Genomic DNA, 27,283 nt, shown 5'->3' on the forward strand with positions numbered 1-27,283 from the left:
ACATTAAGCAGACTGTCACAGTAAGTTTCGAGGGTGTGTCTCATGAATTTAACTTCTCCAAGTTTGGAAGACAAACCCATGAAAGAGAGTTGTCTGGTAGGGATGAAATCATTGCTCTTGCCTCTATTGCCGTACCTCCTACGGATCCTTTAGAGCAATATCTGCTTGAGCATGAAAATGATATGCATATGGAGGAGAGAGATGAGATAGATAAAATTGTCTTAGAACAATATCCTATTCTCAAGAATAATCTGCCTGTTGAACTGCTTGGGGATCCTCCCCCACCAAAGGATGATCCTGTGTTCGAGCTTAAACAGTTGCCTGATACTCTTAAGTATGCCTATCTTGATGAGAAGGAGATATATCCTGTCATTATTAGTTCTCTCCTCTCAGAGCGTGAAGAGAAGAAGTTACTAAAACTCTGAGGAAGCACTGCGCTGCTATTGGATATACTCTTGATGATCTTAAGGGTATTAGTCCTACTCTATGTTAGCACAAGATTAAAACCGATCCCGACTTTAAACCAGTTGCTGATCATCAAAGGAGATTAAATCCTAAGATGAAAGAGGTTGTTAGAAAAGAAATATTAAAGCTTCTGGAAGCAGGAATCATTTATCCTGTTGCTCATAGTGATTGGGTAAGTCCAGTACATTGCGTACCTAAGAAGGGAGGTATCACCGTCGTTCCTAATGATAAGGATGAACTAATCCCACAAAGGATTATTACCGGCTATAGAATGGTGATATACTTCCGGAAACTGAACAAGGCAACCAGGAAAGATCATTATCCTTTGCCGTTCATCGACCAAATGCTAGAAAGGCTATCAAAACACACACACTTTTGCTTTCTAGATGGTTATTCAGGTTTCTCGCAAATACCTGTTGCACAGTGTGATCAAGAGGAAACCACTTTCACCTGCCCTTTCGGTACCTTTGCCTACAGACGTATGCCTTTTGGCTTATGTAATGCACCTGCCACCTTCCAAAGATGTAGGATGGCTATATTATCTGACTTTTGTGAAAAGATTGTCGATGTTTTCATGGATGACTTCTCCGTTTACGGGTCTTCCTTTGATGATTGCCTTAGCAACCTTGATCGAGTCTTACAGAGATGCAAAGAAACCAACCTCGTCTTGAATTGGGAGAAGTGCCACTTTATGGTTAATGAAGGTATCGTCTTAGGACACAAAATCTCTGAAAGAGGCATTGAAGTTGATAAGGCTAAGGTTGATGCAATTGAGAAAATGCCTTGCCCCACAGATATCAGAGGTATACGAAGTTTCCTAGGTCATGCTGGTTTCTATAGAAGGTTCATTAAAGACTTCTCTAAGATTTCTAGGCCTCTTACCAACCTCTTGCAGAAGGATGTTCCTTTTGTTTTTGATGAGGATTGTGAGGAAGCTTTCGAAATACTTAAGAAGGCTTTGATAACCGCACCTATTGTTCAACCACCTGACTGGAACTTGCCCTTTGAAATCATGTGTGACGCTAGTGATTATGCTGTTGGTGCTGTTCTAGGACAAAGAGTTGACAAGAAGTTGAATGTCATTCACTACGCTAGTAAAACTCTAGACAGTGCCCAAAGAAACTATGCCACTACGGAAAAGGAATTTTTAGCAGTCGTGTTTGCATGTGAAAAGTTCAGATCTTACATAGTTGACTCCAAAGTCACTATTCACTCTGATCATGCTGCTATTAAGTACCTTATGCAGAAGAAGGACGCTAAGCCTAGGCTGATCAGATGGGTTCTCCTGCTACAGGAATTTGATTTGCACGTCGTTGATCGAAAGGGTGCTGATAACCCTGTAGCAGATAACTTGTCTAGGCTAGAGAATTTCCTTGATGACCGACTACCAATTGATGAAAACTTTCCTGATGAGCAATTAAATGTCATCCGCACTTCACATAGTGCACCGTGGTATGCCGATTATGCAAACTATATCGTAGCCAAATACATACCACCTAGTTTCACCTATCAACAAAAGAAGAAATTCTTCTTTGATTTGAGACACTACTTTTGGGATGATCCTCACCTTTATAAGGAAGGAGTAGATGGTGTTATTAGATGTTGTGTGCCTGAACATGAACAAGGACAGATCCTGCAGAAGTGTCATTCCGAAGCTTATGGAGGACACCATGCTGGAGATAGAACTGCCCATAAGGTATTGCAATCTGGTTTCTATTGGCCCACTCTCTTCAAGGATGCTCGTAAGTTTGTCTTGTCTTGTGGCGAATGCCAAAGGATAGGGAACATCAGTAAGCGTCAGGAAATGCCTATGAACTATTCACTTGTCAGTGAACCATTTGATGTTTGGGACTTTGATTATATGGGACCCTTCCCGAGTTCCAATGGGTACACTCACATCTTAGTTGCTGTGGATTACGTTACTAAGTGGGTAGAAGCTATCCCCACTAAAAATGCTGATCACCACACATCTATTAAGATGCTTACAGAAGTCATATTCCCAAGATTTGGAGTCCCTAGATACTTAATGACTGATGGCGGTTCACACTTCATTCATGGTGTTTTTCGCAAGATGCTAGCTAAGTATGATGTGAACCATAGAGTTGCATCTCCTTATCATCCTCAGTCTAGTGGTCAAGTGGAGTCGAGTAATAGGGAGATCAAGTTGATCTTACAAAAGACCGTCAATAGATCTTGAAAGAACTTGTCTAGCAAACTTGACGATGCACTATGGGCTTATAGGACTGCTTATAAGAATCCCATGGGCATGTCACCGTATAAAATGGTTTACGGTAAGGCTTGTCATTTACCTCTTGAGCTGGAACACAAAGCTTATTGGGCAATCAAAGAGCTCAACTTTGATTTCAAACTTGCCGGTGAGAAGCGGTTGTTTGATATCAGCTCGTTAGATGAATGGAGAGCCCAGGCATATGAGAATGCCAGGTTGTTCAAGGAAAAGGTTAAGAGATTGCACGACAAACGAATACAGAAACGAGAGTTCAATGTAGGTGATTATGTCTTGCTATACAATTCCCTTTTGAGATTCTTTGCAGGCAAGCTTCTCTCTAAATGGGAAGGTCCCTATGTTGTCAAGGAAGTATATCGTTCCGGTGCCATCAAAATCAATAACACGGAAGGAAATTTTCCTAGAGTGGTAAATGGGCAAAGAATCAAGCATTACATCTCTGGTACTCCCATAAATGTTGAGACCAATATCATCAATGTCATAACTCCAGAGGAGTACATAAGGGATGTTTATCAGCCTGTTTCAGACCTTGAAAACGAAGATGTATCTGTTTCAGCAAGAAATTGGACTCCGATACTTTTCCAATAGGAAATTTCCTTAGTTTTGGAATTTTTGGAAAATTAGAAAAATAAAAAGCAGTCCCAAGAGCGAACGAGGCAGCCACAAGGGCCCACTCCGCCACCACTCACTGGTGGCGGTGGGCAAGCTTGTGGGCACCTCGTGTGCCTCCCGGACTCCGTTTTCTTGCGGAGGACTCCTTCTGGCCCAGAAAAAATCAATATATAGTTGCCCAAAAGTTTTGATCTCCGTATCGCGCAGTTTTCCTCTGTTTTCGTTTTGAGCTTGTTCTGACGCAGATCTAGGTCAAGGTGTCTTCTCAAGATTTAGAGGGAGAGAGCTATGTGGCTGACTACCTTGCTAACCCCAAGGTCTATGGGGACTTGGAACCATATGGCTGGACCACTGAGGAGGAAGAGGACTATGAGCCCAAAGGGAAGGAGCAAACGAGTTCCGATGAAGAGGAGGCTCCTCTACCTCAAGCTGCAAATACCCATGTGGAGTTCGAGAAGTCAAGCCTCCCTGACCATAGGAAGAAGCCTAAGACCTTGTTTATCCCTTCTCGTTTCTTGCACGAGAGTAAGCAGGAGCTTCGCCATAGAGTTTTGAAACTTGAGGAGGAAAATGATGATCTAAGGGAGCAGAACTTTTTTCTCAAGTGGAAATTTGACAAGCTCAAGACTACTCCGACAACAACACCACCATCACCACCAAAGGAATAGAACTAAGAATTGGTATGGGCAATCCCCTTGGCTTCTGCCAAGCTTAGGGGAGTTGCCCTGGTATCGTATCACCTTTATATCTTTTGCTTTTACATTTATATTAGTTCTTTCCTTTTGAGTTTTTATTTCTTCTTTTAGAGGAATAAGTATTTTGTTTTTAGTTTGAGTCTTTTGCTTTTGTCTCTCCCCCGATGTATTCAAGCTTACTTGCTATATAATAAAGAGTGTCATAGTCAAGGGCTTTGCTTTGTGCCATGATCAAAAGTATGAAAAGAATGATAGCATGAAAGATCATGAGATGATCTTATGGAAAGTGATAACTTCACTTATGACACGTATGATGATTGAAACTTGTTGAGAATAAATCAACATAGACCTCAGTCATTGTTGCAATTAATAAAAAGTAATAAGGAAAGAGAGGTTCACATATAGATATATCATCTTAGACACTTTTTACAATTGTGAGCACTCACCAAACTATTACATGCCTAGGAGTAGATGTTGGACAAGGAAGACAACATAATGAATTGTGTTTGCTCGGTTCCAAACAATGTTGTGTGATTAGAGATCCCTTAGCATGTGACGATTGCTTCCACCCCATATTAGCCAAAACTCCCGCACCAAGTAGAGATACTACTTGTGCATCCATAAACCTCCAACCCGGTTTTGCCATGAGAGTCCACCATACCTACCTATGGATTGAATAAGATCCTTCAAGTAAGTTGTCATCGGTGCAAGCAATAAAAATTGCTCTCTAATAAGTATGTTCTATTAGTGTGTGGAAAATAAGCTTTGTACGAACCTGTGATGAGGAAGACATAAAAGTGACAGACTGCATAATAAAGTTCTTTGTCACAGGAGGCAATATAAAGTGACGTTCCTCTGCACTAAGAGGACACGCATTCAAACCTCAAAAGCGCATGACAACCTCCGCTTCCCTCTGCGAAGGGCCTATCTTGTACCTTTACCTTTTACCCTTGTAAGAGCCATGGTGATCATCACCAATTCCCTTTCTGCCTTTGTCTTGGCTACCGTCACATGCTTGGGAAAGATCTATATTCATTTATCAACTTGGAGTTGAGTACTTATGCTTTATTGTTGTTGACTTTAACCTTGAGGTAAACCATTGCGAGGCAAAACTATAAGCCGCTATCTTCCTCTGTGTCCAGCTGAAACTTTGACACCATGAGTACCATGTGAGTTGTAATAATTGTGGAAAACAAAAGAGATGATTGAGTATGTGGGTTTGCCTTACAAGCTCTTATTTGACTCTTTCTGATGTTGTGATAAATTGCAATTTCTTTAATGACTATCGATTATTGTTGGTTACTTCTCGGCAAGGTTTTTGCTTCATGCTTTGCTTTGTGAAGGAATTGTTACTTTCCCATAAGAATCTTTATGATATATTCCTTTTCTACGTGTGATCATGTTGCCCTCATGTTCGTATTATGTTTTATCGACACCTTCGCCCCTCAACATGTGGACATGTTTATGGAACTTGGTTTTCGCTTGAGGACAAGCGAGGTCTAAGCTTGGGGGAGTTGATACGTCCATTTTGCATCATGCTTTCATATTGATATTTATTGCTTTTTGGGCTGTTATATTACTTGTGGTACCATATTTATTCCTTTTCTCTCTTATTTTGCAAGGATTATTTGAATAGGGAGAATTCACGCAGCTGGAATTCTGGACTGGAAAAGGAGAAAATCCTAGTCCACTATTCTGCACATCTCCAAAGGCCCTGAAAATTTACATGGATTTTTTCTAGAATATATTAAAAATACTGGGCGAAAGAACTACCGGAGGGGGGCCACCAGGGCCCCACAAGCCCCCACTCAGCCACCACCCCCTAGTGGCGGTGGGCAAGCTTGTGGGCTGCCTGAAGGCCCACTAGCCCCCCTCTTTTGCTATATGAAGCATCCTGGTCTGGAAAAAAAAATCAATCAGGAGCTTTTTCGTGGTTTCGCCGCCGCCACGAGGCGGAACTTGAGCAGATCCAATCTAGAGCTCCGGCAGGACGATCCTCTTGGGGAAACTTCCCTCCCGGAGGGGGGAATCATCGCCATCGTCATCACCAACACTCCTCTCGTCGGAGGGGAGGCATCTTCATCAACATCTTCATCAGCATCATCTCCTCTCCAATCCCCAGTTCATCTCTTGTAACCAATCTTCGTCTCGCAACTCCGATTGGTACTTGTAAGGTTGCTAGTGGTGTTGATTACTCATTGTAGTTGATGCTAGTTGGATTACTTGGTGGAAGAGTTTATGTTCAGATCCTTGATGCTATTCATTACACCTCTGGTCATGATTATGATTATGTCTTGTGAGTAGTTACTTTTGTTCGTGAGGACATGGGATAAGTCATGCTCATAATAGTCGTGTGAATTTGATATTCGTTCGGTATTTTGATATGGTGTATGTTGTTTTTCCTCTAGTGGTGTTATGTGAACGTCGACTACATAACACTTCACCATATTTGGGCCTAGAGGAAGGCATTGGGAAGTAGTAAGTAGATGATGGGTTGCTGGAGTGACAGAAGCTTAAACCCGAGTCTATGCGTTGCTTCGTGAGGGGCTGATTTGGATCCACTAGTTTAATGCTATGGACTTTGTCTTAATTCTTCTTTTGTAGTTGCAGAGGCTTGCGAGAGAGGTTGATCATAAGTGGGATGCTTGTCCAAGTAAGGGCAGTACCCAAGCGCCGGTCCACCCACATATCAAACTATCAAAGTAACGAACGCGAATCATATGAACATGATGAAAATAGCATGACCAAAATTCCTGTGTGTCCTCGAGAGCGATTTTCCTCCTATAAGACTTTGTTCAGGCTTGTCCCTTGCTACAAAAGGGATTGGGCCACTTGCTGCACCGTCGCTACTACTTGTTACTTGTTACTCTTTGCTTGCTACGTTTCACCTGGCTACACAATCACTTGTTACCGCTACTTTCAGTGCTTGCAGTTATTACCTTGCTAAAATCCGTTTATCAGAGCCTTCTGCTCCTCGTTGGGTTCGACACTCTTACTTATCGAAAGGACTACAATTGATCCCCTATACTTGTGGGTCATCATGTGGCGCACGGCCCGGTCGTGCGATACGGTGCGTTCGACTACATCAACGACAACACCCGCCGTCTGGAGGACGCGGACTTCCCGTGGATGGCTCCATCATCTCGTTCGGCTCGCACCGCGTCTACGTTGCGCTGGTGGCAGAATGCTACCGTGGTAATGTAGCTTCTGACGATGCGCTGCCGCCAGCGGGCGGCAACAGCCTCTGCAGCGACGTCGACAACCTCTGCCGCCGTGTTGAGGTGCTCACCGCCACTTCGGCGGCCGGGGCGTCCGGCCGCAGGACCCCGATCCGTGCGGCACTGGAGTCGCTCCGTACCCCTGTGCCGCAGGTTGCCGACCCAGCGGTCGCGACCCAAGAACTCGACAACCACCGTCACCACGTGCTCCGCGAGGCGGAGGCGCTGGAGGCAACCCAGCGTTACTTCGAGGCTGAACGACGCGAGTTCAATGCTGCCTACTACATCACGTCGGCTAACCCCGGGCCCAGACGGATAGCTTTCGTGAGATGTCGTGGGGCCGTCGTTGGCCAAGAGCTGGCCGGCCTCCGCCCCCTCTACGACACCCCATCCAAAACATGCGGGCGATTCAGGCTGCCATCGCCGAGCTGGGCGACCTCGAGGGTCCGGCTCGCGAGGAAGACCGTATCCGCCTCCTCGTCGAGGCAGCCAACGCGCAGCAAGCACAGGTCGTGCCGTCTGGCTCCCGCTCAAGGACCCGCGATGACGCCGGTGGGCCCACAGCCGGCCGACGGGAGACACACCAGGCATCTTTGCCTGGTAACACCCAGAACCGCCATGGCAGCCGGCAGACTGGGAGTCGCGGCCGGCGGGACGTCGGTTGTTGACAGCCAACTGAGGGGGACGGCTGGTCAGGGAGACCGCTAGTTGGCTCGAACCGGTCGGCGTGAGGAGCACGACCGGTCGACGGCGCCACGAGGCCCTGTAGGCGAGGGCATTGGCGCGCGCCAGCTGCACGATCAGGATGCACGCCTCAAGCTGGATCGCATTGCCAAGTTCCGCGTTGCGGAGGAAGAAGGCACTGCCGGCCAGTCCTGCTTCGGGCCGCGCATCCTCATCGAGCCTTTCCCCAAGGGCTTTACCTTGGCCAGCGACACCCCCAAGTACAATGGCTCAACCAAGCCCAAAGACTGGCTGATCGACTACACCACTGCAGTCGACATCGCTGACGGAACAAGCGTGTGGCTGTGCGCTACGTGCCCCTCATGCTGCTCGGCTCGGCTCGCACCTGGCTTAATAGCCTGCCGACTGGTCGCATGAATGGGTGGCTTGACTTCCAGGAGGCATTTGTCCGGAACTTCACCGGTACGTACAAGCGCCCGGGCCGGCCTTGGCAGCTCGCCTGTGCATACAGGGTCCGGACTAGCCGCTCCGCGACTACCTTATGAGGTGGACCAAGGTCCGCAACTCTTGCGAGGGCGTCAATGAAGTGCAGGCCATACAATACTTCATCGACGGGTGCCGAGACGGCACTCTCCTCAAGCATAAGCTCATGCGCCGGGAACCCTCCACCCTCGCGCAACTGATGGCTGTTGTCAACCAGTACGCCGTGGCTGAGTCTTCTATGAAGCTCCCCGTGCTCGTCGACACGCACGGAAAGCCAACTGCGGGCAAGCCGACTACCACCCCGGCGGCCGGCCGATCCCAGCCGGATCAAGGCAAGCGCAAGACCGACCAACCGAACACTCATCGGGACTCCCGACAGGTCGCGGACGGCCGACTAGCGGACGACCCGGGTCCCAGCTAGCGCCAGCGTACCAACGAAGGCAAGCAACCGTGGTAGGCCAAGTACACCTTCGAGGCCATGCTCGACGGGCCCTGCAAGTTCCATAGCGGGGCCAAGCCGGCTACGCACACTGCTCGACAGTGCAGCTAGTTCACCAAGATCGTGCATGGCGAAGCCTTGCCGGCTGCACCCCCGCCTCCTCCGCCACCTCCCGGGCCGGGAGCCGGCGAGGACCACAACGCGTTCCCTCAGCATGATGCCACCTACGTCGTCTTCACCAGCGAGCTAGATGACAAGCACAGACAGCGCCGACGCGTGCAGGAGGTCAACGCTATCGTCCCACCGGCCCCCGAGTACATGCACTGGTCGGACAAGCCGGTCACCTGGGGCCGCGAAGACGATCCGTCTGTGATGCCCACGCTAGGCGGCTATGTGCTGGTTCTGGATCCCACCTTCGTCTCCCAGCGAGCATCAACATTCTCTAACGCGACACGATGCAGAAGCTCGGCATCCTCGAGTCCGAGCTAGAGCCCACCCGAACGGTGTTCCACGGCATCGTCCCCGGCCTCTCCTGCTCATCGATCGGCAGGGTGTGGCTGGACGTGTTGTTCGGCACGGCGAAGAGCTTCTGCCGCGAGCTGATGTGGTTTGAGGACGTCGACCTCTCCAGCTCCTACCACGCCATATTGGACCCTCTTGCCCTGGCCAAGTCCATGGCGGTTCCCCATAACGCCTACTTGAAGATGAAGCTGCGAGGCCCGCACGGGATCATCACCGTTTCGGGCGACTACAAGAAGTCGATTAAGTGTGCTCTCGCCGGCCCCAAACTGGCCGAGTCGCTCGTCATCGCCGAGGAGCTGCGGTAGCTCGACCGGCTCGTGGCCCTTGCCCGTGAGCCGGCTGCAGTAACCGATCCCAAGCTGAAGCAGCCGGCTGTGGAGGCCCAGTTCCAGCCGGCCACCGGCAAGAACGCTAGGAGGATCCCTCTGGACCCGGCTGATCCCACCGGCAAGTACGTCGTGGTGGGGGTGGCCTCAGTAGCAAATAGGAAAGCGAGCTCGTAAACTTCCTCCGTGAGAATCAGGATATCTTCGCATGGTCCCCCAAAGACATGCTGGGTGTCCCGAGGATGTTCGCCGAGTACTTCCTTCACGTCCGGCTAGATGCTAAACCGGTCAGGCAACCCCTACGCCGCTTCTCACATGCAAAGAGGAAAACCATCGGTGAAGAAGTCGCCTGCCTGCTGGCAGTCAACTTCATCATGGAAGTCTTCCACCGGGACTGGTTGTCGAAGCCTGTTCTGGTGCTCAAGAAGAACAAGACTTGGGGCATGTGTATCGATTACACCAGCCTGAACATGGCATGCCCCAAGGATCCGTTTGCTCTGCCCCGTATCGATCAAGTGATCGACTCGACAGCCGACTGCGAGCTGCTGTCCTTCCGGGACGCCAACTCAGGCTATCACCAGATCAAGCTAAACCCGGTCGTATGGTTGAAAACAACTTTCATTACACCCTTCGGGGCGTTCTGCTACATCACCATAACGTTCGGGCTAAAAAATGTCGGCGCGACGTTCCAGCGCTGCATGCAGCGGTGCTTCTATAGGCAGCTCGACCGCAATGTACACGTCTACGTGGACGACGTTGTGGTCAAGACAAAAGAAACTCGCACCCTCCTGGACGATCTCAAGGAGACGTTCACGAGCTTGCACGAGTTTCAGATCTGGCTGAACCCGGAGAAGTGCGTGTTCGGTGTGCCAGCCGACCAGCTCCTCAGCTTCCTCGTCTCCGAGCAAGGGATCTAGGCCAACCCAGAGAACATCCGAGCCATCGAGCGGATGGCCAAGCCGGCCAGCATGGCCGAAGTCCATAAGGTCACCAGCTGCCTAGCCTCCCTCAGTCACTTCATCAACCGACTGGGAGAGAAGGCCCTCCCGCTCTACCACCTACTCAAAAAGGCAGACGGCTTCGACTGGAGCCACGAAGCCGACGATGCCCTCCGCGACCTCAAGCGCGCTCTCAGCACCGCGTTGGTGTTGGCCATGCCGGCTGACAGAGAGCCGATGCTACTCTACATCGCGACCACTACCCGCATAGTCAGCATCGCCATGGACATCGAGCGCTCGGAGCCAGGCCGAGCGCAGCTGGTCTAGCGACCGGTATACTACCTGAGCGAAGTGTTGTCTGCCTCCAAGAAAAATTACCCGCACTATCAAAAAGATGTGCTATGGTGTGTTCCTAGCGGCCCGGAAGCTCAACCCCTACTTCCAGGAGCACACTATCACGGTGGTCAGTACCGCTCCCCTCGGGGAGATTATGGGCAACAGGGACGCGGCCGGCTGCATAGCCAAGTGGATGCTAGAGATAGCCGTCCACGACATCCGGTATGAATTCCGTACTGCCATCAAGTCACAAGCCCTAGCGAACTTCCTCGTCGACTAGGCGGAGACCCAGTACCTGCCGCCGCCTCCCGACTCCACCAATTCGTGCATGCACTTCGACGGCTGGCAGATGCGTGCTGGCCTAGCGGCCGGCATCGTCCTCTCCTCTCCAAAGGGATACCGGCTGTAGTACATCCTGCAGATACATTTCGCCGCGTCCAACAAAGTGGCGGAGTATGAAGCGCTCCTACACGGCCTCCGACTGGCCTAGGAGATTGGCGTCCAACGCATCCTCTGCTTTGGCGACTCCGATCTCGCGGTGCAGCAGGTCACTGGCGAGTGGGATGCTAGAGACGCCAACATGGCCAGCTACCGTTTTCTGGTCCAGCAGCTGACCGGAGGCTTCGAGGGTTGTGAGTTCCATCACGTCCTCCGAGCTGGCAACGAGGCGGTCGACATACTAGCGAAAATCGGCTCCACTCGGTAGTCCATTCCAGTCGGCGTATCCCTGGAGCATTGATGTCAGGAGTGCTTCCCTGGCAACGGCGCCAGGAATAGTCGTGTCGACGGCACCAGGAATCCTTCTTCTACGACTACGCCTTAAGGGACTTCCTAGGCAAATATGCAAAGGATTTCCCCCGTGGCCTTGGAGCCTTGCGTTGGTGTTCCCTCGAAGCAGAAAGGGTGATGTTGCACATCGGTGGTAAGTATTTCCCTCAGTTTGAGAACCAAGGTATCGATCCAGTGGAGGAGTGTCACAAGATCCTGCACAAACACAAAATCTTGCTCCCAACGCTATGAAGGGGTTGTCAATCCCTTATAGATAGTTCGCCAAGTGAGAACTGAAAGCAACAAAGTAACAAAGCAAAGTAAAAGCAAAAGTGGAAACGATAGATGTGAATAGACCCGGGGGCCATAGTGTTTACTAGTGGCTTCTCTCATGAAAGCAAGTAGACGGTGGGTGAACAAATTACTGTCGAGCAATTGATAGAACCGCGCAAAGTCGTGATGTCATCTATGACAATGATTATATCTATAGGCATCACGTCCAAAACAAGTAGACCGATACTGTCTACATCTACTACTATTACTCCACACGTCGACCGCTATCCAGCATGCATCTAGTGTATTAAGTCCAAAAGAACAGAGCAACGCCTTAAGCAAGATGACATGATGTAGATGGACAATCTCATATCAACGACAGAGCCCATCTTGTTACCCTTGATGGCAACTACTTAATGTGTGCCTTGCTTCCCCTACTGTCACTGGGAAAGGTCACCACATGGTAAGAACCCAAAACCAAGCACTTCTCCCATTGCAAGAATCATAGATCTAGTTGGCCAAAAAAAACCCAAGACTCGGAGAGACTTACAAGGATATCAAATAATGCATATAAGAAATCAGCAAAGACTCAAATATATATCATAGATAATCTGATCACAAATCCACAATTCATCGGATCTCGACAAACACACCGCCAAAGAAGATTACATCGGATAGATCTCCATGAAGATCATGGAGAACTTTGTATTGAAGATCCAAGAGAGAGAAGAAGCCATCTAGCTACTAACTACGGACCCGTAGGTCTGAAGTGAACTACTCACGAGTCATTGGAGGGGCGATGATGATGATGAAGAAGCCCTCCAACTCCAAAGTCCACTCCGGCAGAGCGCCGGGAAGGGTCTTCAGATGAGATCTCGCGGAAACGGAAGCTTGCGGCGACGAAAAAGTATTTTCGTGGATCCCCTTAATTTTTGCTGTATTTTAGGGAATATATAGGCCAAAGATCTAGGTCAGGGGGCGCTCAGGGAGGCCACAAGCCCTGCCACCGCCGCCTCCCCTGGTGGCGGAGTGGGGGCTTGTGGGCTCCCTGGAGCCCTCCTGGCATGGCCCACAGGCCCCCGTGATCTTCTTCCATTCGGGAAAAATCATTTCAGGGATTTTATTCCGTTTGGACTCCGTTCCAAAATCAGATCTGAAAAGAGCCAAAAACACAGAAAAACAAGAACTGTCACTTGGCACTGAATTAATAAGTTAGTCCCAAAAAAGATATAAAAGGTACATAAAACATCCAAAGATGGCAAGATAACAACATGAAACCATCAAAAAATTATAGATACGTTTGAGACGTATCAAGCATCCCCAAGCTTAACTCCTGCTCGTCCTCGAGTAGGGAAGTGATAAAGAATGAATTTTTGATGCTTTCATGCTACCTAGCATAGATGTCCTTTGTAACTCCTCTTATGTGACGTGAATGTTCAGATCCATTAGATTCAAAACAATAGTTTGCTATTGACGTGGAAATAATAATAATTCAAGCAAACTAGCAAGGTAATCATGAACTTTCGAAATAACAAGGCCAAAAGAAAGTTATCCCTACAAAAGCATATAGTCTGGCTATGCTCTATCATCATTGCACAACGAATTTAAATCATGCACAACCCCGGTATTGGCCAAGTAATTGTTTCACACCTTTACTTTCTCAAACCTTTTCAACTCTCACGCAATACATGAGCGTGAGCCATGATTTTAGCACTATAGATGGTGTGGAGTGTGGTGGAGGTTGCAAGACAAAAAAGGAGAAGATAGTCACATTAACTAGGCATATCAATGAGCTTTGGAGATGCTCATCAATAGATATCAATGTGAATGATTAGAGATTGCCATACAAATGATGCACTAGAGTTACGAGTATGTGAAAGCTCTTAAAGAAAACTAGTGGGTGTGCATCCAACTTGCTTGATCACGAAGACCTAAGGCAATTTTGAGGAAGCCTATCATTGGAATATACAAGCCAAGTTATATAATGAAAATTTCCCACTAGCTATATGGTGGTGACAAGACGAGAGACTCTCAATCATGAAGATCATGGTGCTTAATATGCACAAGTGTGGAAAAAGTGGTAGCATTGTCCCTTCTCTCTTTTTCTCTCATTTTTTTATTTTTATTTTTTTGGTGGGCTCTTTGGCCTCTTTTTTTATTTTTTATTTTGGTGGGCTTATTTGGCCTCTTTTATTTCCTCACATGGGACAATGCTCCATCAATGATGATCATCACACTTACAACTCAAAACTTAGAGCAACGATGACTCTATATGAAATGCCTTCGGTAGTGTACCGTGACAATGATCTAGCATGGCATAGATATTAATGGAAACATCATGCTAGCTATCTTACGATCATGCAATGGCAATGTAGATGTGGTGGCACATGTCATGGTGGTAGTTGCATGGCAATATATCTCGGAATGACTTTGAAAAAGCCATAGTAGGTAGGTATGGTGGCTGTTTTGAGGGAGGCTAATGGTGGGTTTTGTGCATCGGCGAAAGTTGCACGGCACTAACAAGATAGTGATGGTGGAAGGTGAAAGTGCATCTAAACCATGGACTCAACATTAGTCATGAAGAACTCATATACTTGTTGCAAAAGTTTTATTAGTAATCGAAACAAAGCATTCAACACATACTCCTAGGGGAAGGGTTGGTCGGTATAAACCATCGTGCGATCCCGACCGCCACGCAAAGGATGGCAATCAATAGACTAATCATGCTCAGATTTAATCACATAGCGGTTCACCATACGTGCATGCTACGGGAATCACTAACTTCAACACAAGTATTTCTAGATCCACAACACCTTACTAGCATAACTTCAATATTACCATAACCACAACTCAAAACTAATTGAGATGAATCAAACTTCTCTAACTATTCAATGCACATGAAGGTGGAAGTTTTCGTATCCCTTTGGATAACTACCCCTTTTGAGACTACTTTCAAAGCATAGATCAACTACCAAGACATGCACCGCTGTGCACTAAAATATATAAGTGAAGCATATAGAGCAAAAGTATCTAGCTCAAAAGATATAAGTGAAGCACATGTGAGCTGAATTGTCTACCAAAAGATATAAGTGAAGCTCGACAAAATCACGGTGTGTGCATGTCTCTCTCTCTAGGTGTGCAACAAGGATGATTGTGACACAACAAAAATAAAAGACTCCTACGATACAAGACGCTCCAAGCAAAAACACATAACATGTGGTGAATAAAAATATAGCCCCAAGTAACGTTACCGATGGATTGAAGACGAGAGAGGGGATGCCTTCCCGGGGCATCCCCAAGCTTAGGCTTTTAAGGCATCCTTGAATCTCTTGGGGTTCCTTGGGAATCCCCAAGCTTGAGGTCTTGCCACTCTTTATATCTTTGTCCATAAGAACTTCACCCAAAACATGAAAACTTCACAACACGAAACTTAAACAGAAACTCGTGATAACATTAGTATGAGAAAGCAAACCACCACTTCCTTAGGTACTGTAGCAAACTTAAATTCTACTTGTGCTGATGTTGGGTTACTGTATTTTCAATCTTCCATGGTTAATACCCAACGATACTATCCATAGTTTCATCAAAATAAGCAACCAACACAAAAAAACAGAATCTGTTAACAGCAGACCAGTCTGTAGCAATCTGTATATTTCGTATAACTCTGGTACTTCAACAATTCTGAAAAATTACGACAGTCTGAAGAATTTGCGTAGCAATTAGCAGCAAAAAGAATCAACCCAAAATCTCTTACAGAAAAAAAATGTAAATTCTTTTCCTGAGCAGAAAGTTTCTGTCTTTTCCAGCATGACCAAACGATCATCCCCAAGACTAATCATAACGGTTTTGCTTGGCAAAAACGCAAAAAGAAACACAAAAAACACAATCATAACAGAATTATGAAAGTGTGGAATACACAAAACAGAAAGAAAAAGGATAGATTCGTTGGGTTGCCTCCCAACAAGCGCTTTTGTTTAACGCCCTTAGCTAGGCAAGAGGTGATGTAATCTAAGTCTAACATACTTCCTATGCATAGGCATTTTATTGGGAAACAAATTGGCAAGACAACCAATAGTTGCCATATGCAAGGAAGAAGAAAGAGACAATGTCAATCAAAACATAATGAGAGGTAATTTGGTAACATGAAAGTTTCTAGCAAAATATTTTCCTCTCTCATAGCAATTACATGTGGGATCATATTCAAATTCAACAATATAGCTATCCCATAGGATATTCTTTTCATGATCCACATGCATGCAAAGCTGACGCTCTTCAAAAATAGTGGGATTATCATCAACTAAAGTCATGACTTCTCCAATCCCACTTTCAATATTGTTGCAAATATCATATTCATCATGAGGTTTGAACAAATTTTCAAGATCATAAGAAATATCATTACCCCAATCATGGTTATGGCAACAAGTAGTGGACATAGCAAAACTAGCATGATTGTCACTAATAGAATTTATAGTGAAACCATTGCAATCATGCTTTTCATCCAAGGAGCCCTCGTGAATCACTTCATGAATTTCTTCATCTCGATTTTCTGATTCACGCATCTGAAGCAAAACTCCATAAAGATTGTCAAGTGCCCTCAGCTCACTAGCAATTCATTCCACATAAGTGGGTCTCTTAAAGAGATAAGCTAGTGTATGAGGATCCATATCACTAGATTTTCAGCAAGCGAAGATGCAAGCATATTGAAGGCACATGGCACACAAGCGAACAGAAAGCAAGCAAGAGAAAAGGCAAACGAAAAAGGCAAACGAAAAGGGCAAAGGAGAAAGGCAAATGAAAACGGCAACTGTGAAGTGGGAGAGAGGAAAACGAGAGGCAACTGGAAACAAAAGAAAATGCAAGAGATGAGTTTGTGAGACCTACTTGGATAGATCTTGATCTCTCCTCCCCGGCAACGGCGCCAGAAATACTTCTGATGTCAGCTGTGCTTCCCTGGAAACGGCACCCGGAATAGTCGTGTTAACGGCACAAGGGATCCTTCTGCTACGGCTACGCCTTAAGGGACTTCCTAGGCAAATATGCAAAGGATTTCCCCCGTGGCCTTGGAGCCTTGCGTTGGTGTTCCCTCGGAGCGGAAAGGGTGATGTAGCACAGCGGTGGTAAGTATTTCCCTCAGTTTGAGAACCAAGGTATCGATCCAGTGGAGGAGTGTCACAAGATCCTGCACAAACACAAAAGCTTGCTCCCAACGCTATGAAGGGGTTGTCAATCCCTTATAGATTGTTCGCCAAGTGAGAACTGAAAGCAACAAAGTAACAACGCAAAGTAAAAGCAAAAGTGGAAACGATAGATGTGAATAGACCCGGGGGCCGTAGTGTTTACTAGTGGCTTCTCTCATGAAAACAAGTAGACGGTGGGTGAACAAATTACTGTCGAGCAATTGATAGAACCGCACAAAGTCGTGATGTCATCTATGGCAATGATTATATCTATAGGCATCACGTCCAAAACAAGTAGACCGATACTGTCTGCATGTACTACTATTACTCCACACGTCGACCGCTATCCAGCATGCATCTAGTGTATTAAGTCCAAAAGAATAGAGTAATGCCTTAAGAAAGATGACATGATGTAGATGGACAATCTCATATCAAAGACAAAGCCCATCTTGTTACCCTTGATGGCAACTACTTAATGTGTGCCTTGCTGCCCCTACTGTCACTGGGAAAGGTCACCACATGGTAAGAACCAAAACCAAGCACTTCTCCCATTGCAAGAATCATAGATCTAGTTGGCCAAACAAAACCCAAGACTCGGAGAGACTTACAAGGATATAAAATAATGCATATAAGAAATCAGCAAAGACTCAAATATATATCATAGATAATCTTATCACAAATCCACAATTCATCGGATCTCGACAAACACACCGCCGAAGAAGATTACATCGGATAGATCTCCATGAAGATCATGGAGAAATTTGTATTGAAGATCCAAGAGAGAGAAGAAGCCATCTAGCTACTAACTACGGACCCGTAGGTCTGAAGTGAACTACTCACGAGTCATTGGAGGGGCAATGATGATGATGAAGAAGCCCTCCAACTCCAAAGTCCCCTCCGGTAGGGCGCCGGGAAGGGTCTCCAAATGAGATCTCGCAGAAACGGAAGCTTACGACGGCGGAAAAGTATTTTCGTGGATCCCCTTATTTTTTGCTGTATTGTAGGGAATATATAGGCCAAAGACCTAGGTCAGGGGGTGCTCAGGGAGGCCACAAGCCCTGCCATCGCCGCCTCCCGCTGGTGGCGGAGTGGGGGCTTGTGGGCTCCCTGGAGCCCTCCTGGCTTGGCCCACAGCCCCCCTGATCTTCTTCCGTTCGGGAAAAAATCATTGCGGGGATTTTATTCCGTTTGGACTCTGTTCCAAAATCAGATCTGAAAAGAGCCAAAAACACAGAAAAAACAGGAACTCGCACTTGGCACTGAATTAATAAGTTAGTCCCAAAAAAGATATAAAAGGTACATAAAACATCCAAAGATGACAAGATAACAGCATGAAACCATAAAAAATTATAGATACGTTTGAGACGTATCAAGCATCTGCGCAAGCCCTCCATCACACCTTCTCCACAGTCGGAGTCAATCTTCATCCCGGCAGACCCGGAGGTTGCGCTGCCGGCCCCGGGGACTGCCAAGGCTGGCTCGGGGACTACCAAGACCGGCCCGGGGGCTGCCGGCTCCCAGCCACCTGCCCCAGCCAGCGCATCGCCTGCAGTTCCCCATCCGACGCCTTCTGATGGCCAGGGGTTGCCGCCCCCTTCCAGGGGTCCCTCCCGCCCAACTCAGGGGCTGCAACAGTCGGCCAGTCGTCTGCTGCCCCCAACCCAGAAGATCCAATCACGGTGGCCATGCTCACCGTGGCCACATCACTATCCTCGGACAACCCATCCTCGACTTCCTCGTAGGCGGCATTTTGCCGACCAACGAGGTCGAAGCCCGACGAATCCAAAGACATGCCTGTGCTTACACTATCATCAACAACAAGCTCGTCAAGCGCAGCATGTCTGGAGTCTTCCAGCACTGCGTCGAGGCAGAAAAGGGCTACGAGATCCTCCTCGACATCCATCAGGGCGAGTGCAGCCACCATGCCGCCTCCCGCTCCCTGGTGGCCAAGGCGTTCCGCCATGGGTTCTACTGGCCTACTGCCCTCAAGGAGACCAAGCCGCTGGGCGACAAGTGCAATGGCTGCAAGCGCTTGAAGGCGCGTAGCCATCAACCGGCTGCAGCCCTGTAGACCATCCCCCTCACATGGCCATTCGTCGTTTGGGGCCTGGATATGGTGGGCCCATTCAAAACCGCCAGGGGAGGAATGGCACATCTCTTGGTGGCCATCGACAAGTTCACAAAGTGGATTGAGTCAAGGCTGATCAAAAAGCTGGACGGTCCAACAGCCGTCAGATTCATGAAAGACATAGTCGTCCGCTATTGTCTTCCCAACAACATCATCACCGACAACGGCACCAACTTCGCCAAGGGTGCCCTCGCCCGCTACTGCAGTGCACAAGGCATCAGACTGGACCTTGCGTCCGTGTCCACCCACAGTCGGCTGGCCAGGCGGAGCGGGCGAATGGTCTCATCCTGGCTGGCCTTAAGCCTAGACTGGTCGAACCACTCGAGCGCTCGGCCGATGCCTGGATCGAGCAGCTGTCGGCTGTGCTGTGGACTCTGCGCACGACGTCGAACCGATCGACAGGCTTCACGCCATTCTTCTTGGTGTATGGGGCCAAGGCGATCATCCCCACCGATGTCGAGTTCGACACGCCTCGGCTGACCCCATACACTAAGGCAGACGCCAAGGAAGCAAGAGAAGACGGTGTCGACCTCCTCGAGGAGGCACGCAAGCTAGCGCTATCGAGTACAACCATCTACCAGCAGGCTCTACACCGCTAGCACAGCCGGCGGGTCAAGCCACTCTTATTTAGAGAGGGCGACCTAGTGCTCTGGCTGATCCAACAGACAAACGACCAGCACAAGATATCAACCCCATGGGAGGGCCCCTTCATCATCAGCAAGGCCTTGAGCAACAATGCCTACTATCTGGTTGACGCCCGAAAGGCCAGAAAGAACAAGAAGGATGCCTCTGGCTCCGAGTTGGAGAGGCCATGGAATGCACAGCTTCTCCGCCCATTTTAGAGCTGAAGCATGTACGTATGTATCTGTACTACTTTCAATAAATACAGTAGCTGGCACCCCAGAGCAGGACTCGGGGACTGTCATTTTATCGGAAGTCATGGAGTACTTTTTCTTCCATGCCGGCTGCCCCCGGGTCGGCTACTGTCGGCTCACCCAACTCCCACCCCAACTCCGCCAAGTACTATACCTCTTTCTCCTAGACGACCTAACCCTAGCCGGCTACAGACCACCACGTGGCTGTCGGGCCGGCAGGTGCACAAGCAAAGGGAGGCGGGGTGTATAGGAAAAAATTGACTAAGAGCGGGACTGTTCAACCGTTTTTTCCCAGATAAACTTGAAATCCAACTAGTAAAAATTTGGAAGTACCAACACCCCGCCTCCGGCAGCCCACTCCTTGCTTGGCCCCAGTCCGCCAGCCGGTTGGTCGACGGGAAAAAGGCCAAGGAGCGGGGCGGACGGGAAAAGAACTTTAAACAAGGGGCGATGACGAGCCAAAGGACAAACGACAACTAGTTAAAACTCAAACATGCAATATATACATAAGATATAGGCCCACAACCAAGAGTACAGATACAATAGACCCCTAGTGGGTGGACTCGTTCTTAAGAATTCAGAATGCAAAAGACAGTAAGCAGGAACAGCAAAGCCGGCTGCGGTAACATCGCCTCCCGGTCCACCAGGCACGGATGGCCAGCCCATCTAATCGTCAGGGGCCAACGGTGCCTCCTGGTGGGCCTCCGTCTTGCCAGCCGGCAGCACACCCACATCGCCAGCTGGCAGCGCTTCCGCGTCAACACCTTCAGGTGGTTGCACCTTTGGGGCAAAGGACATGGAGGTTCTGCCGCCAGCCTTTGCGACAACATGGGTGCCGTCTGCAGCGCGCTCGTCCGAGCTGGACCCAACCTCCTCGTCTTCGCCGATCGGGATGCCATAGTCATCTTTAGGAAGGGGTGCACCATCGTCGTTCATCTCGGGGAAGTAAGTCTCCAGCACCGCATAGCTGGCGAGTTCGTGGGCGCGGAACCCGATCTCCTCCTCGCACCGTGCCAGCTCCGGCTACGCGTCCGCTCGCAGGGTGGCCAACCTGTCCAGGTTGATGCCGGGATACCAGGAGAGCTCAAAGGACAGGGCGAGCCGAGCGCCGGCCCGGGCGGCCGAAGCCCTCCACGCGTCGAACCGATCGACGACATGCTCCAACAACATCGCGCCTCGATCCTCCGACACCTCCTCAGCGCGGTCAGCCCAAAGGGCCCGAACAACAGCTTGGCCGATCGACAGCAGCCGATTCAAGAGAGCTCGAAGGTGGACGATCCGAGCTTCACACGCGTGTGCCACCTCTGCGACCGACCATTCGGCCCCTTCACCAGCCTTAGCGCCGGCCCGGTCCTTCTCCGCCCGGAGGGCCATCATTGCGCGTTCGGCTCGCGCATGTGTTTCCGGAAAGTGGACTGCCCCGTAGAAGGAAGTGATACAAGATTCAATAAAGATGTAGCCGACTGAGGTGTAAAAGGGACTTACCAGCGAAGATGGTGTCCATCCCCTTAACAAGGCCGACCGCGCTGTCTGCTCTCCCGTCAACCGCCTGCCTGAGCCCGCCAAGCCGAGCCACCTGATTCCGGAGCACCGTGGTGGCCTCCTCTCCCTTGGTTGTCGCCTGCAACGCCGTTGCCTTCTCTTCCTCAGCCGCCGAGCCGCTCCACCTTGGCCGTCTACATCGCCAGCTCCTGGACCAGCCGGTCACGCTCGCGGGCAATCTTGTCACGTTTTCCCCGGACCGCTTTGAGGGACTTGCACAACGACTCCAAATCGGTGGCGGAAGCAGCCGCTGCTGCACAACAAACATACAACGGATTCAGCAAATAAAAGAAGAATAAAGATTTGGCCCGGCTGCCACGAAAACACGCAACCGGCCCAAATCTCGAGGACTACACCTAGTGGGTGTGCTCGTGCGCACCCACCACCAGGGAAGGAGAAGGTACCTTTGGCCGCCTCTAGCTTAGCTTTGGCGGCCGCCAGCTCGGCCGTCCGAGTCGTAAGCTCCTCCTAAACCTGGCGATAGCTGGCCTTGGCGAAACAACCGACGTCGATCGTATCCCGGAAGATGGCGTCGCGTTGTGATCGCTCGAGCTGAAACAAAACACGAAGAGAAGTAAGATTTGGCCCGGATGCCACGAAGCCACGCAGCCGGCCTGAATCTCGGGGACTACACCCAGTGGGTACACTCGCGCACACCCACTAGCAAAACGAGAAAAAGGCCCAGACAGGAAAACTTACCTCAAGCGCCTGGTCCACGGCCTTGAGGCTGGCTGCTGTCGACTTGGCAAAGTCGATCATGACCTTCTGGCATTGGAGGAGCGCGCCTGCTGCTTGCACGGGTGCCGAGGGGCCCGCTCCGGCCACGAGAGGGGCACAAAGCAGCTGCGCCTAGGCGGCCGTCACCGTCGACAGCGACCGCACCCAGCTACCGCCAGCCAGCGTGCCCGACGTTGTCGTCGCCCCTGCCACGACGATGGTTTGGTCGCCATCACCTGGGGCCTCAGAGGCCACTCCGGCTTGCTGACCTTGGTCGGACGCGGCGCGAACTGCCTTGTTGGCGGCCGGAACGGCGGTTTCCATGATGACTGACTCGACAGCCGGTGGAGTTGATGTCGGCTCGGCAGCCGGCGGAGTCGATGTCGTCAGTGATGGCTCGGCGTGTGCGCTAGTCGGCGCAGGCGGGGGCCTCGTTGAAGGGGTCGCGGGCGGCACCGACGTCGCGACATCTTCAACTGCCTCGCCCAAGGGGCCACTAGCACCAGCTCCCCCGCCCGACGTGGTCATCCTCGCGCAGCGCTCTCACTCCAGCCGCACCATCTGCACGTGCTGGAGGCCCGCGCGGCGGTTTCGAGGGCCGACTCCCCTACGTTCGGAAGCTCGAGAGAGGCTCTTTGGAGTAAAAGAAAAGGGGCATGAGCTTAGAGGCCACGAGGCCACCAGGAAGGAAAAGACAAAGCCACAAGCGTCGAGGGAATACTTACCCGTCTGCGAGGGGGAGCGGGTGGCGGGGCGGCGCTCGGCGGCAGGAGCGACGATCGTGCCTTCTTCGCCACCGGGTTGCCGGCCGAGCCGCCAGCCGGTCGCTTGTCTTGGCGACGTTCCTCCGCCGTCATCCGGCGAGCCGGCTGGGTAATCGTCAACCAGCTCCCAGTTGGCGGATACCTGCCCCTCGCGCGGAGACGGCCCGGGGGAGCCACCATGGAGGGCGGAGCCTCGTCCAGCACCACCAAGTCATCATCGTCGTCGTGCGTCCAGTCCTTGAGCCCCTCGGGGCTACGGCCGGCCGACTGCGCCTCGTCGGTAGGATCACCAGCCGTCTCCTCCTCATCACCCTCACCTCCATGGCCACCCGTGTCTGTCGGCGCTCCTGAGGGCTTGGGGACGACGAGTCCTCCGCTGTCTGACTCATAGTCGGTGGCATCAGACTCCGATCGGTCCCGTCGGAACACCTGCGGGAGCGGGCCGTCTGGGGTGTTTTGCCGGGTGAAGAGACGAGGATAAACACAACCTCACGTTAGAAATTTTATACGAGAGAGGAAAAACAGCAGCAGCCGGCCAACGAGCTCACCTTTGGCGCCGGGTTGCGGCGGTCGTAAGGCGCCATGCCAAACTGCCATGTGTCTTCATTCAGCTAGAAGTTGGTGATGCTGTTCACCCGGGCGGCCACCTTGTGCATCGGCAGCACCACCGTCGACAGCCGGCACGAGTCTCTGTGGCCGCCCATGTCGCAGATCCGGTGGGCCCGCGCCTTTAGAGGCGCCACCCGACATGCAATAAAGGAGGTTACCACGTCTGCGCCCGACAAGCCGGACGCAATAAAGCTATCCAGCCCGCTGATCATCGCCGGCAACCCTTCAAAGTCTGACTCGACCTGCCAGTTCTACTCGACTGCCGACAGATCAGTGAAGCACTGGAGGCCGACCAAGTCGCGCTTCTCGTCAAGGTTGCGGACGTAAAAGAACGTCCACTGCCATTTCTTGCAGGAGTCCTTGAAGGTTATCCTCGGGAACGATGGACCGTCCCGTCGATAAACCACCACGCCACCGCAGGAGTAGGGTGCCCCATCGTGCTTGTGCTTTTGGGACCGGAAGTAGAAGAAGTACCAGGAGAAGGAGGAAAAGGGGCGAAAGCCCAAGTACCCCTCGCATAGCGCGACGTAGCAGGAGATCTACAGAATGCCGTTAACCACCAGATGATGCATCTGGAGGCCGTACAATCCGAGGGAGTTCCGGAAGAAGGCACTCACCGGCAGCCCAAAGCCGATGATGAAGTGCGACCCGAAGACCACGCGCTCACCGTCGTGCGGCTGCGGAGAGATCTCGCCCTTCGGTGCATGGGTCGTGACCAAGTCCTCCGTGGGAAGCCTCTACGTCCGGTGGAGGTACTCGATGTGGCCCGGGTTGACGAGCCAGCCCTCCCACGAGCCTGACGGCAGGTCCGGCATCTCCGGCAGCACCAATGATGGGTCGAGGGATCAAAGGAGGGAGAGCGCGGCGGGAGCGCGGAGGGATGTCGGAGGCGGAGAAGTGCTTCGGGTGCGAGGAGGAAGAAGGAGAAGAACTCGAGGGAGATGAGGGAGTGGGCGAGGCAATGGCCGCAACTACCTCCCACTCACCCCTTTTAAAGACCGAGGAAGACCAGGGGGTGAGTGGAACGACTACATCACGATCTCCTCCACTCCCCCCGCAAACTGCGTGCATGAACCGCGCACACGATACAAAGGACGGAAAGGGACGCAATAAATCCACGCGTTGGCCGAGGCACACTAGGCTAGGCCTGGGGCGCTGTCCCGTTGCGCGGGTAGTAGTGGGCCCACCGCTCACCCTGGGCCGCCACGTGGCCCGACTGGTCGGTGCCGAAGCCGAGGCGTCAGGGCCGGCTGCGTCCCGGCCGACTGAAACTCAGGCCGGCTGTAGCCCGACCGGCTGCGGGTTCGGCCGGCTACCTCGCGGACCAACATCGCCCAGGCCAAATGAAGGTCTGAGCCCGCCTGCACGGCGCGGCCGGCTAGATGGAGAAGTTCCTTCAGGTCAGCAGGGGTGAAACCACTGCCCCCCTTGCCTGAAACCTCCGGACCCCAACGGTTTCGGGGGCTACTGATGGGGATACTACCCTGGGGTACACCAAAGGGGGAGATTACCTTTCTCCAAGAAAATTAGGGGGCCGCCTGGCCCCCCAGGCCGGCTGGCTAGCGGTAGCCGGCCCCATCGGGTCATATGCACGGCCGACTGTCAATAGCCGGCCCCTCCCACCAGCTCTGCTCCAACGGTTGCGAGCCGGACGGACTGCCCCGCCCCATCCGATCGTACAACAGTATGCAGAATAGACAATTCTTGACTCCGGTATGGCAACAGTGCCCCCTGACACAGGCTAGAGCCGTAGCGGGATGATGGCACCGTCAGCATGGTTACAGGGAGCCTAGACGACACCGACGCCAGCTAGACGGCGCAACCCTGTAGCCATCATCCTCCCGCGCACGCACCCTGGCAACCCGACATATAAACCGTTGGTTGCACAGGCCAGCGGGCCCCATGACAAGACTCGACAGCCGGTGGTCCCCCCCAAGCCGGCCAAAGTCTGGCAACCGGGTCCCACCGGCGATCTTATACACAACACTGTATAGATGGGCTTGCACTATAAAGCCCCCCTCCAGCCCCCCAAGAGAGGGGCTGGCTCTCTTTGCATTAGCACACACACACATTCACATACAGCTCCAGGAGCACCATTGTACTGTGGTTCCATATAGTCACACAGGCAGGATTAGGGGTATTACCTCACCGAAGGGCCCTGAACCTGGATACACCGGCGCCATGTGTCTTACGCCCAAACCCGTTCCCACACGCCGCCAGCGCCCATCTGCCCCAATCCATGAGTTAAGCCACCCTATGGCATCTGTTCCAGAAATACCACGACACTCGCTGATCGGTTGCATCCCGGCATGCAAGACCTGCGCCAAGTCCACCGTCGACGGCCACGACAGCTTCCAATGCAAGGGTCTCATCACCAACTTCTGCAAGACCTGCTACCCTAAGGCCACATGATATATTCGATTTGTTGTTCGTCCCAATAATGCTGATTAGCTTCTCTTTTCCACTTTCTTTTTTCAGTCTTTCCGGGTCAATTTGCATTTCCACATTCTTTGTTCGATTGATTCGATCTAGGGTTGTATGCAGCCTCCACACACAAGGAAAGGATAGGAGGACAAGTAGCCCCTGACGCCAGTGCTCCTCAAGGCCCAAGGACAAGAAACGGCAGCAACATCTTCTTTCAGTCAATACAAGGACAAGCAGCGGGTGCGAAAATAATAGATGCAGCCATGTGTTTTGGTTATACTCTGTAGCTAGTTATATTGCACTCAGCAACATATCTGGTTGTATGAACATGATGTAAAGAACTGTGATAGGCTAATTTTGTCTATCGTTTGAAGAATTCAGTTTGTTTCATTTGAAATATTTATCGTTTGTGTACTATGAAAATGTGAGAAAACGAAGCTGATGAGTTGTACCAACAAGGCCAAAGGCTAAAAAGTAAATGAAGTGAGAAAAGGCTGTGGCCCAATAAAAAATTGATTGTAGAAAGGTTGAGCCCCCCCCAAAGGAAATGGAATGTAAAAGGCTTAAGCCCAAAAAAGAAATACCACATCTCAGAAAACAAAAAAGGCTAAAATGTTGGGCCTAGCACATCTAGTTGACGAAAATTAATAGGAAAATATATATAAATGGGCTGAATTGTTGGGCTAGGCCCATATAGACGGTTGAACTAGACCGGGTTGAATTATTGGGCTTGGCCCATGTAGACGAACGGAATGGACCGGGCTGATTCTAATTTACAACTTTTTGTTTGGTCGTAAATGTCTACGACCAATCCAGAAGAAAGGTCGTTATTGTTCATTTGAGATGCTCAACTTTTGACCGTCTGGTTTTGGTCGTAAAAAGGTCGCAAATGGAAATCAACGACTATTCGGTGACCAATATTGAAGGTCGTAAGTTAGCATATTTCTTGTAGTGTGTGTGTGTGTGTGTGTATAGTCCTCTTTGCGGTGTGTTTGTTCTGATCAGATGAATTGTGGGTTTATATTCAGATTATTCATGAAAAG

At 50.5% G+C, this 27,283-nt stretch overlaps 1 protein-coding gene across 1 annotated transcript in view; it reads left to right on the forward strand.

The window, feature by feature from the left end:
- The window catches only part of LOC123396883 (Bowman-Birk type trypsin inhibitor-like), a 42,303-nt gene extending 16,075 nt beyond the window's left edge, over positions 1 to 26,228 (forward strand). Inside the window, exon 3 of the mRNA XM_045091668.1 lies at positions 26,111 to 26,228. Coding sequence (XP_044947603.1) covers positions 26,111 to 26,228 — 118 coding nt within the window. The remainder of the gene's footprint in view (positions 1 to 26,110) is intronic.
- Positions 26,229 to 27,283: the final 1,055 nt, after the last annotated feature.

Source organism: Hordeum vulgare, chromosome 5H (assembly GCF_904849725.1).
Source record: "Hordeum vulgare subsp. vulgare chromosome 5H, MorexV3_pseudomolecules_assembly, whole genome shotgun sequence".
Lineage (NCBI taxonomy): Eukaryota > Viridiplantae > Streptophyta > Magnoliopsida > Poales > Poaceae > Hordeum > Hordeum vulgare.